This window comes from Trematomus bernacchii, unplaced genomic scaffold, assembly GCF_902827165.1.
Source record: "Trematomus bernacchii unplaced genomic scaffold, fTreBer1.1, whole genome shotgun sequence".
Taxonomy (NCBI): domain Eukaryota; kingdom Metazoa; phylum Chordata; class Actinopteri; order Perciformes; family Nototheniidae; genus Trematomus; species Trematomus bernacchii.
In genome coordinates, this window is record NW_022987839.1 from 6,364,876 (window position 1) to 6,380,066 (window position 15,191).

General features: G+C 42.0%; 1 protein-coding gene and 1 pseudogene across 1 annotated transcript; one reads left to right on the top strand and one right to left on the bottom strand.

The window, feature by feature from the left end:
- Positions 1-15,191, top strand: part of LOC117500119 — a 104,731-nt pseudogene that overhangs the window by 83,080 nt on the left and 6,460 nt on the right.
- Positions 9,144-10,948, bottom strand: LOC117500308 (tripartite motif-containing protein 16-like). Its single transcript, XM_034153131.1, has one exon. It carries the CDS (start codon positions 10,908-10,910, stop codon positions 9,240-9,242), a length of 1,671 nt encoding a protein of 556 aa, XP_034009022.1. The 5' UTR covers positions 10,911-10,948; the 3' UTR covers positions 9,144-9,239.

Below are 15,191 nucleotides of genomic sequence, written 5' to 3' on the forward strand. Positions count from 1 at the left end.
ATTTAAGATAAACTATGATACTATTACATGCAGTGCAATTAGAAGACCTCCACAGATTTATGTCAGTCTACTTAGTTTTCTAATTTAAAGTCATTGTTGTTTTCGATGAATTCATAAGCCATGATTAATTAAACCGTGTATTTATGAGCCTTAATTATTCCTTGCAGACATTTATAAGGTAGTGAATAACATTGTTTAGATTTATAACCCGTGTTATTGCCTTGTGTGGATTTACAAACCGTTGGATTACTGTTCCTCTTCTTGCTTTATTGCCTCATATTTGTCGGCGTATAATATCCACACGCTGCAGTTTCTGGTGACATATTTCTGCTTTCATTGCAAGCACCAATTCAGATATATTGTCGTATTGCCTGGTTTGAATGGATAACCTGTTTATCGGTGCTGTGTTGGCTGGTTTGTGAAGATAAGTGTTTTCTGAGATACAGAAACACTTATCTTCATTTAAAGACATGGGAAGTGAGAATGTGCTGAAAGACGTTTGTTGGTATTTTGTTGGAAATTGTGTCTCAGACTTTGAGAAATGCTATTTCTGTACTTTCTGATGAGGGTTTTGACCAAACTGTTAAGCTGTAAATCAGACAGACATTGACATCCCAATAGCCTTGCAACTAGTATATAGAAAAACATTAGCTTGAATGGCGATTACAAAATAATCCATTGGCCTCCTTTGTTCACTTCTTTAACATAGTGACATCACTATGTTACACTCACACTTCTATTAACTAGCACTCCAACACATTGTACGTGATGTCCACTAAGGGGCTGGACATCTCTAAGCTATTGACCAATCACAACAGAGCCGGCCAGCTAACCAATCAGAGCAGACTGGGCTCTGGTTTCAGACAGAGGGTGAAAAGAGGAGCTGCAGCACAGGCAGTATGAGAACAATAAAGAGCTTTTTGAACATTAAAGCATGGAGACATGTCACGTAGAGGTACCGAATACAATTCTGGAAATTAGCATAATATAGGCCCTTTAATAATTTGATTTCAACTTAAAAAATATGTGACAAATGGCTCTGAATATGTGGCAGAAGGCCCTATCAAATGTATGTTTTATTGCATGATATCCTGCTTTTATTGCCTCTCACAGCAGATGCTGCACTGTTGAACATGTGGTTGAATCTTTGCTCCAGAGTTTCTTATCCTAACTCTGCAGTCTCCAGTGAATTCTCTCTTTTGACACGTTGCTTCCTGTGCCTGCAGGTCGAGGTTCTTTGTGTTGTAAGCCACACTTTGCCTTTGATGCTTGGTCTGATCTCCACTTCACTAATTGTTTTTGCAGATTCCCTCTCATGTGGTCTCATACTGTATTTACAGAGTGTGCTCTCACAGCATGGTCTCCTGTAGAGATGCTGCAATCGTCTTGTTAGAGCTGTTGAATATTGTAAATTCTCACTGATCTTAAAGGTCTCATTTGGTCGGAGGTGAAGTTCCTCTGCATTTGGACTCTTTGATCTTTGCTTTAATCTTTACTCAGCAAATCCCTCATATATGCTTTTTAGAAATGATCTCACCTTCCAAGAAGTGATTCACTTGATGTTTTACGATTACTGTTTAACTGATATGTGCAGAATACTAAGCAGACATATACACCTGAACCTTTTGTAGAGCTGTTTAAAGTTTCCGCATTTTGAGGTTTATACTTCTAATGGTAGCCCATATGTGTGTCAATACACTTTCGAATAGCCACCCCAGAAACTAACTTTTTACAAAACATGCCTTGTGTGGGAGAGAAACTCCCTCTGGTGGGACCTTTGGGATTTTAGCCTCTGCAGACCATTTACATGCACACAAATCTATATAAGACGCTACAGGAAAGGGAAACCCCCTTTGGGCAGGAATGAGTGTTTGTAGTGCTTCAGGCTGAATCTTCTATGAGCTGAACTTCTGGAGAGAGTGGGTGGGATCAGACACGATGTTTGGTCTAATGATGGACTGCTCATAGATGTTTTGGAGGGTGGATGGATTTTATTCAGTTTGTTTCTCAGTGCTAGCTTTGATTCTAATATGCTATGACACTGATTGCTGATGATATTAGTCACATAGTAATTTTAGACATTTTATATCTCCACACCTACCTTATAATACGAGTGCTTCAGGCTGCCCTTGTGCAATGATGGACAGCTCCCAGATGCTTTGGAGGCTGGATGGATGTTTATTCAGTGTGTTTCTGTGTTTCTCAGGAGGCACAGCGTCCAGGCAGAAGGGCTTCCGGGGTTGTATCCGCTCCCTGCAGCTGAACGGCGTCCCCCTGGACCTGGAGGAGCGGGCGGAGATCACCCCCGGGGTCCGGCCCGGCTGCCCGGGTCACTGCAGCAGCTACGGCTCGCTCTGCCAGAACCAGGGCCGCTGTGTGGAGAGAGCCAGCGGCTTCCACTGCGACTGCGGCCTGTCGGCGCACACTGGAGCCTTCTGCCATACAGGTACACACACTGTTGGTGTTAAAGCAAGATACACCATCATACAAACCAATGTCTATAATGTGGTAAAAGGGTATCTGAGGCTGGAGTATGTTGTCAATTTGGAGATGACATTACAGTTTTTCAAATCCATCGAGAAGAAAAATTAAAGGTCCCCTATTATACTGTTTTTCATCAATATATTATAGGTCTCAGATATATACAAAACATGTCTCTGAAGTGTTTGCCTCCAAACACCAAACAGATCATTGCAGCATCCCATAATCCCCTCTGTTTCAGCCCTGTTTCAAAAGTGCTGATTCTCTGTCTGTTACTTTAGATGAAAATAAGGAGCCCCTCCCCACGCCCCTCTGAGAGATATTTGGTTAAAAAGAACACAATAGCCGCTTTCACACCAAATACTTTGCCGTACTTAGTTCCCAGTACTTAGTCCCGCCGAACTCTTTAGTCCCGGTACTGTCCTAGTCCATCGCGTTCACACCGGAATAAGTCCCTGAGGGAGGATTAGGCAAATGAAGCCGCTGACGTCACTTCTTCTTCTGCTCTGGGTTTACTGGCAGCCTGCAAACAACTTCACGGCGTATACTGCCACCCGAAGTCCCGGAGTCGCCACCCGAAGTCCCGGGTAAATCGCCAGAAGCGCCGACACCTCCTCATCACTCCACCGCTCCCACGTTTTATTTTGTGTTGCCATAAGTCAGTCTCTCTCCGTTGGTGTGCTGGGCTAATGCTAATAATGCTAATGCCAGCAAATAAAATGGCGGCTTCACAAAACTTTTTGGGAGTTTTACGGGGCGTGGTTTGCAATTCGCCCAGCCAATCAGAAATTGGAACCTTTTCCTCCCCAGGAAAGTACCTGCTCTCTAGCAGGGACTAAAAAGGGGTGAAAAGGTTCTCATTAACTAAGTTCTAGTTCCAGATCTTTTTGGTGTGAACGCAAAATCCCAAGAGCTATCGGAACTATTCCTGGGAAAAGTACTCCGGTGTGAAAGCGCCTAATGGTGCTCTAGGAGGAGATTCAGGTGATAAGGTGGGGGGGGGGGGGGGGTTACCTTGGTTGGTGATTGGCTAATGGTTAAACAAGCCAAGAAATCGTTATGACATCATAAAGTGGCCAAAATCTGATCAGCTCATTTTTAGACAGGTTTTTATATAAATGGATCAGGACAAAAAGAGAGAGAATCTTTGTTCCTGAAACTTTCAGAATCTCTTTCCACAGAGGGGACACATGTTGATGTAGAAGAGACATGAAAAAGTGCATTTTGCATGATAGGTGACCTTTAAATCAAGTTCAGTGTTGTCAGTTCTTCATTCATATTTTACATATATTTACTAAAATATACCTCTCTCTTGACCTCTCCGTATTGACAGAATAAAATATATCTGTGATGTTTTTGGCAGTTTTAAAAAAACAAAACACTGTTTATACATCTTTCTAAATCAGCCTTTACTAATCCTCTACATTTCTGATAAACTGATCTCTCCGTCTTCCTCAGAGTTGTCAGCCAGCTTCAAGTCGGGCACGTCGCTGCGCTACACCTTCAAGGAGCCGTACGAGTTGAGCAGGAACAGCAGTGCCCTGCCGTCCTCCATCTACTCGGACCTGACGCTGAGAGGAGAGAACGTCTCGCTGAGCTTCAGGACCAATCAGAGCCCGGCTCTGCTGCTCTACGTCAGCTCCTACTACACCCAGTACCTGGCCCTGCTCATCAACAAGCACGGTGAGGGGGCGCTCTCATTTTCAAGGAGCTTGTTTTGCACAAGATTAAAGTAGAGCGCCTTATCTGCCTCGACTTCTCTCTCCTGCAGCTTCAATTAATTTAGATGAGCTTAGATTGCATAACTCTTTGTAAGCCTCTTAAACACCTCTCCTACTATTGACTTCCGCCTTTTCCATTTCCCTTCTTTGTCTCCTCTCCTCCGGATCATTCACTTCAGGTTGAATGTCCTCTATTATTTATTTCTCATAAGCTTATCTTTACTGATTGCCTGCTTTTCAGCTCTTACATCTTTTTCAAAGTCTTATTCCCCTTTCCAGATGAGACGGATTTTCCTTTCGGCCACTTCATCTTCCCCCCTTAACTTTTTTTCAATTACTTCTCTCTGTTCCTATCTCCTCTCAGCCTTTAATCTAACCTCTCTTCCTTTCCTCCTCTCCTTCTTCCTCTCTCCTCTTCCTCCTCTGCAGTTTTACCAGATCAGGCTCTGTCAGATCTTTCCTCTCTCTGGTTTCACCCCGTCAGACTCTTTTTAATCCGTGCAGCTGATGCTTTGTCTCAAACTGAAACTCCTCTCATACTGAGGCATCAAAGTGTTCTTCTCTGCTAATGGGTGGCAGAAAACTTGCTGATTTGTTTTACAAACTTTGGTGTTCAATAATTATGTTGTGAGTTTGGCTTTTTGGAGTAGTTGGAGCCACTTCATTTGAAATTACATTTGACGAGAGAGAGCTGGCACTTTGCTGCCTGATTGGCTGTTAATGGATTTGTTCTGGTGTTAATGAGAGAAAGCTGATGGACAGCATGGCGTTAAGGCTTCCTGCTGACCGTGGAGTCCTCAGGTAAATGCACTTAAACTGAAAAGACAAATTAAATCCCGGAGAGCTTTTATTTTTTATTTAATTTCCCACTCATGGAAATTCCTTGTCAATCACCAGTTTTCCAGAATACAGTATTTGTTATCAGAAAGAGCTAACTGGAGAAGTCAATGCACCAAACAAGGATTCCTTCTGGGTAAATCATAATCATGAAATCTTCTTTATGGGATTAACACGTCATTATATGTATAAGCTTTATTGAGTCAGATACTCCTTGCTCAGATTCATTATGGAAGTGAAAAATACATCCTTAAAAACGATCAGTAAAGATTAGAGATGAAGCCCTGCATGTTTCATAAAGAGAAAACATATTGAAGTGTGTGTGTGTGTGTGTGTGTGTGTGTGTGTGTGTGTGTGTGTGTGTGTGTGTGTGTGTGTGTGTGTGTGTGTGTGTGTGTGTGTGTGTGTGTGTGTGTGTGTGTGTGTGTGTGTGTGTGTGTGTGTGTGTGTGTGTGTGTGTGTGTGTGTGTGTGTGTGTGTGTGTGTGTGTGTGTGTGTGTGTGTGTGTGTAGATAAGTTGGAGGTGAGGTACAAGCTGGACAGCAGCCGACACGCTGAGGTGTTGAAGAGCAAAGTGAAGAGTCTGGCCAACGGACAACTACACACCATCACCATCAGGAGACTGACTGACTCTGTGTCTCTGCAGGTAACACACACACACACACACACACACACACACACACACACACACACACACACACGCTCACGCACACGCACACACACACACACACACACACTTTTCATTCATTTTACAAACACATGGAGAGTAAGAGCTCTTAGTGATAATAATGCCCTTGTGATGACCGCAGAGCTACGGCAGGGCAGCAGGGACAAACTACACTAAATCAGCTTCAGATGAAATATGATGCGTCTTAATCATATCTGGATCTACTTAACTTCCTATCTTGTTAACAGCAGCCTGACTTGATATATGAGGTTCACTTCAGCAGCCTGGATGTCTATATAATTACCCCGAGATGAAATAAAAGGTGACCCTCGTGAAATATGAGGGTCATCTCATGTTGCCAGTTTCTGTCTCCCTGAATAATTATATCGTTTGCAACTTACTCCGAGGACATCAGGAGAACCTACCAGTTTCAGAGTGTGGTGTCCTGATGGCCAGCAGCAAACAGTCTCCATATTGTTCTCACGAGTGGACATTATCATATCCTCTCCCGTGAGCAGATGTCCCGTTGAAAAATCACTCACTGAAGTCTAAAGCACTCGGGGCTACCAATGCACCGTGTGCTCTGTTTTCATACCGCTATCACAGAGGCCAGTGCACGTTTTATTCCAAGGGAAACTCACTGCATGCTCCTGTTAGTCGCACTCTGTTCGGACAACAAAAGGGGAAACGCTCCATATGTGGAAACTGAGATAAACAAAAATAAATCATATCCATTTAAAGCTAAATACCTTCACCTGAGGCTTATCTTTCAATATCAAAAGAAAAGTACTGCAACCACTCCCCATACCCGTTATTGCCATTTTCTAGATGATTCAACACAATTCTAATATTAGCTATTTGTGATATATACAGTTGCTTACACATTCCTTTGTCTTTATTAAGATCCCCCCTATCTCAGACATGAGTGGTTTGAAATAATGAATTATTATAATATTTTTTATGAGAATCCATTCTGTTCATATATCTGTTGTAATTTGTTGTCTTTTATTGAGATTGTAGTAATGTGTTTTTATTACATGTACAGCACTTTGGCTCGACCAAAAATCGCTTTTAAATGTGCTTTATAAATAAAACTTGATTTTATTTTTATTTTATTTTATTTTAACCCTAGAGACCTGTGTGTAAAAGTGGATTTTAATTATTTTCATTTTCAGATCGACCAGAACCCCAGAGAAGACTTCAACCTGACATCAGACGGAGAATTCAACGGCATGAAGTCGCTGGTGCTGGGCAGAGTGCACGGTAAGAGAGAGGCGCAGTAAAGCAGAGGCCTTTTTAGTTAGAGAGCAGCTTTAATGTCATCCAACATATGCTTTCTTGTGAAAATCTGCAGGAATAAATTAAGTATAAGTACTAAGAAGAAAATATAAACACGGTTTTAGTACTGACTGCTGAGTAGAGCTGGGTCACGAGGGAATACAGAAAACTAAAACAGCAGATGGTAAAGATTGAATTAGTCACATCATGTTTACAGAGGACATATGGCTAATGGCCAACTGCAGTCCTTGGGCAGGTACACAATAAAACAATCTCTATCACACTCACTATTATAAAACAGACTAAAGTATAAAATAAAAACCTTCGAAAATGTTTGTTGGATCGAACACAATCTCGCATTGTTTTTCTTTTAGTAACATCCATGGTAGTAATTATTTTTTCCATATGTGAGTGCTTGTAAAGAATGTCTTATCTTATCTTCTGTTGTTTTGAATGGTGGTGCAGACACTTTTGTACAGCATGCTATGAAACGTAAGCCAACTGTTTCCTGAGCAATACTTTAAGAAGGTGGAAGACTATTCTCGTATCAACAACCTGGCGACATAAACTCTGACCCAACATGAATAAAATGACCTCAAGACCAGAAGCACCCTTGTGCCAACCGGTCTCCTTAAAGACAAACCAGATGTTCCCTGCCCATAGAACGAAGTTGAGGAACCCAAAAACCTGAAGGGGAATAAGACAAAGCAATATTTTGTAAGTTAGAAAATGTTACTTAGTTAAAAAGTTCTTATTTCTATTTATTTTTCGACTCATTTCATTAATCAACAACACATAGTAATGTCATTCAAATGTGACAAAAAGGCTCAGCTACTTTCAACTGACATTTGAATTCCTTCCTATAATACATGTCTATATTTCCACTAAGTGGAGTTGATTGCCAACAAAGATCATTTTTTGAAATGACAATAAACTCAATATCTTGGATCTTCTTTTCGAAGGTTTATTTCTCTTTTTTATTTGCATTGCATTTGATAAAGCATCTTATCATGTTTATACAGGGTTGGGAGGGTTACATTCATATACATGTAATGTAACTTGATTACTTTCCGTTACTTTTGGATAAGCCAATATCAAATGCAATGAAAATAACAAAGAGAAAATTATACTGAGGATCAAAAATGTTTCCTCTGCTCAGTATTTTATTTATAGGAAACCCTGCCTGTCATAAGGCATATTCAGGCAGTAGCTATACACCAACAATACAAATAATAGCTTTTTGTATCTAAATACATAATCCTGGTACATGTAATCTGTCAATCCCCAAACCTGTGTACATATGTTTATTGCACACTTTCACCCCATCAGGTCATCATCTTTGAACAACAGAGAAAACATTTTCCGTTTGAACTATTTCCACTGTTTATACAGAACTGCCATCAGTTTCAACACTTCAGCCCACTTCTTTATTTTAGTTGCAACACTTTCTTTCAGGATTTCAACATCAACTCAAATCTCCTGTTAAAAATGAGAAAATCTGAATTCATTTGATTTTAATCCTAGATAACAATATCTATTAAAAAATTCAAATATCTTGTTTCATAAAAATAATTTTGAGATATTTTTATTATTAAAAAAAACAAAAGACTGAGATTGTCACGTGTGTCCTCTTAGCTCTTTTATTAACAAGAAAAACCCCAACATTTAATTTTTGTCCAGACATGTAAATGTGGCACTCATCTCACATCTTGAAAATAGAAACACAATTTATTACAAACTCAACCTGTTAGCTTTTATTTTTTTATCACTTTTATTTTAATGTGTTTTATTTCCTTCTTCAAACTTTCATTTATGCATTCAACACATTGAGACTTAGTCAAAAATAAAAAAAGTTTTAGAATAAAATATCTCCAATGAAAGAAGCTCTGGTGCTTTCTCTCTGAAGACTCAAGCTTTACAAGAGAAACAACAACATACAAATACATCAATATCGATATTCAACACATATTTAGAGCAAAGTTTACATTTCCATGCAGAGAAATATGAGTTGAGGTTAACAGAAATCCTCCTGAGCAGTGACAGCCTCCATGGCTAAACAGACACAGGAAGGAGCGCCGCCTAAAGAAACTCCAACATCTACAGAACAACTCATGAGAAGATGTTAAAGCACATCCCATAATGTTTGATTGACAGCTGATCTCTGTGCAGTGAAGACATGAACAATCAGCTCTCAGCAACAATGATGGACACACAATGAGTTTAAGAAGTAGAAGAGTTCCTCAAATGACTTCAGGCTATTTCAGTTTACACAACTCAGCTGTGGTTCCATGAGGATAATAAAGACAAACTCCAGCATGTAGCGGCTGAGTGAATGTGGTCTGGACTCTGTGGAGGAGAGTCATGGTTTCAGAGATGCTGTAGAAGGACAGAATACCTGCTCTGTGATCCAGGTACACTCCTACTCTGGAGGACCGAGGACCTGAGACGGGAGTGTTGATATTATTGTAACGAAATGAATAACTGAATAGGTTACAAACTAACGCCCAGGATTTGTCATTGTATGCAAATCCACATTCCCTCCCCCTCCCTGCTCTGCTGATATTCTTGTATGCGACTGCTACAAAAACTCCTGCCCCTCCCCACTCCACCTCCCAGTAACAACGTCCAGTCAGACTCTCTCTACTCAGGACCTGAGGATAATCAGTGAATCTGTCTGGGTGACTAGAATAAGACTGTTGTTGTTCCATTAATGTTGCTTTTCTGCCCCCCTCAGATAATAACAGCCGTGTGTTTGCTGTGTTTGGGTCCAGTGTGATCTCCTGTGAATATTTTAAGAACCCAGCTCTGGTGGTGGGCTCTGCTGCTGACAGTAAAACATCCACTTCAGTCGGTGAGACGTTTGTCCATTCCTCTCTCAGGACGTCCTGTAGTTTGTCTCTGACTGCTGACAGGGCCGCCGTCACGTCCTCAAAGTAGCTCAGAGGACGGATGTTGATGCTGGATGAGTGTGTAGGTTCACTGAGGGCTGGCAGTGAGGGGTAGCTGTGCAGAAACTGGTTGTGGTCCTCTGTGTGAGACAGCAGCTTCAGCTCAGCGTCTCTCCTCTTCAGCTCAGCCATCTCCTGCTCCAGCTTCTCCTGAAGCTCTTTGACTCGACTCACTTCACTCTTCTGCTGGGATCTGAGCTGCTGCTTCACATCAGAGCCTCTTTTCTCCATGAGACGGATCAGCTCAGTGAACGTCTTCTCACTGTCCTCCACTGCTTTATCAGCAGAGCCATTGACGGCCTCCACCTCCTGCTGAAGCAGCTTCACCTCCTTCTCTCTGTCCTGGATTCTCTGCTGGATGTTTAGTCGACTCCCCTCCAGCTCTCTCTGCCTCTCAGTCCTTTCTGCTGCAGCTGACACTGTGTCGTGGCCTTTGTGTTCGTCCACAGAGCAGAGATAACAGATACACTGCTGATCAGTGCGGCAGAACATCTTCATCACCTCGTCGTGACGAGAGCAGATGTTCTCCTGGAGCTTCTTGGAGGGCTCCACCAGCTTGTGTTTTTTTAATGGAGCTGCGTCATAATGAGGCTGGAGGTGTTTGTCACAATAAGAGGCCAGACACACGAGACAGGACTTACAGGCTATCAGTTTTCTCCCAGTGCAGACATCACAGGCCACATCTTCAGCTCCAGCATAGCAGTGATCAGCAGGAGCAGCTTGGAGTCCAGTCTTCTTCAGCTCCTCCACTAAAGCTGCTAACATGGTGTTTTTCAGCAGGACAGGCCTCGGTGTGAAGCTCTGCCTACACTGAGGGCAGCTGTGGATCTTCTTCTCATCCTCTCCATCCCAGTGGGCTTTAATACACTTCATGCAGTAGCTGTGTCCACAGATAGTCGTCACCGGATCCTTCAGTAGATCCATACAGATCGGACAAGAGAAGGTTTCCCGGTCCAGCTGAACTCCTTTCTGCGCCATTTCACCTCTCAGTGGCAGCAAGTGTCTGAGTTTCACTTCCTGAGAGCTGAAACTATGTGAGCTGTGATCTGAACAGCATGGGTGTGTGCAGTGAATGTGGCCTATCAGCTCTTGTGCTTTACCCACATGTTGGTTACACCCATCCTCCTCAGTGTGGATCTAAAGGGGAGGAGCCAGGAAATACAGAGTGGAGCTGGCTGTGACCGTTTCTCAATGTCGAGTACACCTGCTGCAGAGCCACTATTTCAAGTATACTACATCATCGAGTGGCGCCGAATGCTGGGCATTTAACATGCATTTAAACAGTCCTTCGGCGCCACTCGATGACGTAGTATACTTGAAATAGTGGCTCTGCAGCAGGTGTACTCGACATTGAGAAACGGTCTCTGTCTGAGAGCAGGAACAAGAGGGAGGGCTTATCAAACTCTGACTCATTCCAGGAGGAGGAGCAGCGCTGACACTCTGAACTGTTTCCTCATTTTCAAACCTCAACCCTCGCTTACAACTTGCTCTACATTTGAAAACAGTCTTCAGCTGTAAAATATTTCCTGTCCCCTCAGACTTTTGTAGCAGACAGCTCCGAACTACTAGTAAAGGAAGTCAGTAATGCAATAAATAATTAGTGGAGTCTATAATTATTACAGGTTAACCTAATCAGGATAAAAAAAAGGTAACTATATCCCCGTACAGTTACATAAAAAATGACTTAATCACTATTACATTTATTCACAGATTAGCTCACTGATTACATATTTTTTACAGGTAACTAGTAATTGTAAAGTAACCCTCCCAACCCTGCACCTCTCAGTCTTGTGAACAGACAGCTGCTGTTTACTCTGCTGTGAAAGAGAGGAGGTGAATGATGAACAGAGTCAATAAAGTGAACAGATAGAGGAGAAGGTGCACATCTGTCTCCAGGAGTGATGGATGCAAACTGGAAGCTGAAGCATTGACAGTGTGTGTGCTGTAAGGAAGGAGGTTGTTTCTGATTGGACGGTGATGAGCATTATGGATCCTGATTGGATGTCAGTTTGGTGCTGCTGCTGCACTCAGTGGAGATAATCCATAAGTCCTGTCCTCAGCATAATGAATGAATGACGTGTTTACCGGTGCTTTATCAGTCAGGTCAATGTACTGCCTCCAATGTTCCCACAATGAGTAACAGGAGAATCTGCAGCAGAGTCAATGAACCTGTTCATCTACAGAGCCATGGGTATTTATCGTGTTTAAAGGAAAGTGTAAACAGTTTTGCAACCCTACATTTCTTAATTCTCATTTGTAGATGGCACTACAGGATAAATGACGTTATCATTCAATGAGAAATGTTTTCACCTGGCCTGTTAGCATCTAGAAATTATGTTTATCAAGTCTGATTTAATAACTGCATCAATATTCTGTTAATAGGCGCGTTCACACCGCAGTACTTTTCCCACTTTAGTTCCGATATAGTTCCGAAATGTCGCGTTCACACCAAAAAGAGCCGAAACTAAAATGAGTTCATGAGAACCTTTTTACCCCCTTTTCCGTCCCTGCTAGAGAGCAGGGACTTTCGTGGGAGAAAAAGGTTCCTATGTCTGATTGGCTGGGCGGATTGCAAACCACGGCCCGTAAAACTCCGAAAAGGTTTTGTGAAGCCGCCTTTTTATTATCGTCGCATTAGCATTATTAGCATTAGCATTAGCCCAGCGCACAAACGCAGAGAGACTAACTTATGGCAACACAAAAGAAAACATGGGAGCGGTGGAGATGAGGAGGTGTCGGCGTTCTGGCGGACTTCCGGCCGGGGACTTCGGGTGGCAGTATACGCTGTGAAGTTGTTTGCGGCCTGCCAGTAAACCCAAAGCAGAAGAAGAAGAAGTGACGTCAGCGGCTTCATTTGCATAATCCTCCCTCAGGGAACTTATTCCGGTGTGAACGCGATCTGTACTTAGTTCATGAGAACTAAAGAGTTCTCATGAACTAAGTTCTGATGAACCTTTGTGGGGAAAGTACTGCGGTGTGAACGCGCCTAATGAGAAAATAAATGCATTGAGATGTTTTCCTTTCCAAAGTGATGCACAATACAGTATAGCGTACTAGAAAGAAAACAAAACTGTATCAGAGTCAGAAATACTTTAAAGAGTCCTCTCCTGCTGATGTTCAGGTGTATATCAGTATGTAGTGTCTCTACTTTAAAGAGTCCTCTCCTGCTGATGTTCAGGTGTATATCAGTATGTAGTGTCTCTACTTTAAAGAGTCCTCTCCTGCTGATGTTCAGGTGTATATCAGTATGTAGTGTATCTACTTTAAAGAGTCCTCTCCTGATGATGTTCAGGTGTATATCAGTATGTCGTGTCTCTACTTTAAAGAGTCCTCTCCTGCTGATGTTCAGGTGTATATCAGTATGTAGTGTCTCTACTTTAAAGAGTCCTCTCCTGATGATGTTCAGGTGTATATCAGTATGTAGTGTCTCTACTTTAAAGAGTCCTCTCCTGCTGATGTTCAGGTGTATATCAGTATGTAGTGTCTCTACTTTAAAGAGTCCTCTCATGCTGATGTTCAGGTGTATATCAGTATGTAGTGTCTCTACTTTAAAGAGTCCTCTCCTGCTGATGTTCAGGTGTATATCAGTATGTAGTGTCTCTACTGGGACATGTCTCCATGCTTTAATGTTCAAAAAGCTCTTTATTTTTCTCATACTGCCTGTGCTGCAGCACCTCTTTTCACCCTCTGTCTGAAACCAGAGCCCAGTCTGCTCTGATTGGTTAGCTGGCCGGCTCTGTTGTGATTGGTCAACTGCTTAGAGATGTCCCGCCCCTTAGCCTATCACGTACAATGTGTTGGAGCGCTAGCCAATCTATTCAGATTAGTTTGTTGAGTCTCTTGGCGTCCATAAATATGTCTTTAATTCCAAAACGTTCACACTGTAGAGCAGAGCAGGTTGGACACAAATGCAGGACACAATAACTTCGAAGAAAATACATTTAATTTTAGGTTATGCAGTAAGGTAAACAAAAAATAACTCTCTCATGGACAGAAACAAGGATCTGACTAACAGTAACAGAAAACCTGAACTTAAATACGTGAATCACTATAGGACAAGACACAGCAGGGGAGAGCAGGAAAAACTAAAGGGAACCAAGTGAACAGAATCAGGTAACAGAGGGACAGGAAGTAAAAACAGATATAACACAGGGGGTGAACACTTATCAAAATAAAACACGAAACAGACAGATTGGGACAAAAAACACAGACTGGTTGTACCATGCTGTGATACCCTTAATGAAAGTGGAGAGCATAAAGAGTTCATGATACTTTTCTTAATGTACAGAACTTGTTACAACAACATTTATACATATTAGACTCTCTTTGATGTCCTTCCCTCTCCAGACTCTGAGGATCTGGATCCAGATCTGTCCAGGTTGGCGTCTCTGGGTTTCGCCGGCTGTCTCTCGGTGGTCCGCTTTAACTCCATCAGCCCTCTGAAAGCTGCTCTGCTGCACCCGGACAGCAGCCCCGTCACCATCTCCGGACCTTTACTGCAGTCCAGCTGCGGCTCCTCGGCTGCAGCCAATCCCTACGCAGCAGAGAACACACACCACCTGTCAGGTAGGAGAGGACCACATGGTTAGGTTCATTCAATATCACATTTTGAACCTATATGTTTTAAACGTGATGGTTTGGATACTAATGAGGTTTGAGTTTTTGTTCGCAGTTTTCAGGGCACTTAATCTAATGTCACATGATATATCAAAAGTAAGATCAGCTTTGTATGTTTACTTATAGCCTTCTAAACTACTAATATCTAAAATCCTGCAAATCTAGTAATCCTAGCAGGTACAAAACAAGAACAATGACAATTATAAAAGAATATAACAGTTTGAGTCCCTACCGTGTCGTACACTGCTCCCACAGTAAATATTCATTAAAAACATGAATATATATCTTATATATATCTTAACACTGACGTTGTTATCCACCGTACAGTAGTTAATTGCTCTTCAAGGCTTTAATGATGACATTACGTCAGAAGTTTTCAAACTCTGTTTCCGTCTTTCTGCTTTGATTGTTATCTATATATATAGTTAGGCATCTCCTGCTGTCTCTCCGTGTCTGTGTGTTATTACTGCATGCTGTTCCAGATAATATAAGAGGCTCAATAATCACACAGTTATGACAGAGAGATCAATGCTTTCATTATTTGCTCCGAGGGGAGAGCTTTCTCTTGGGGTTACTGTTTCCTCTGGGCTGGTTCTCCTCCAGTCATCTACTTTGAATGATGATGCTTTATCTGTTTCCTTT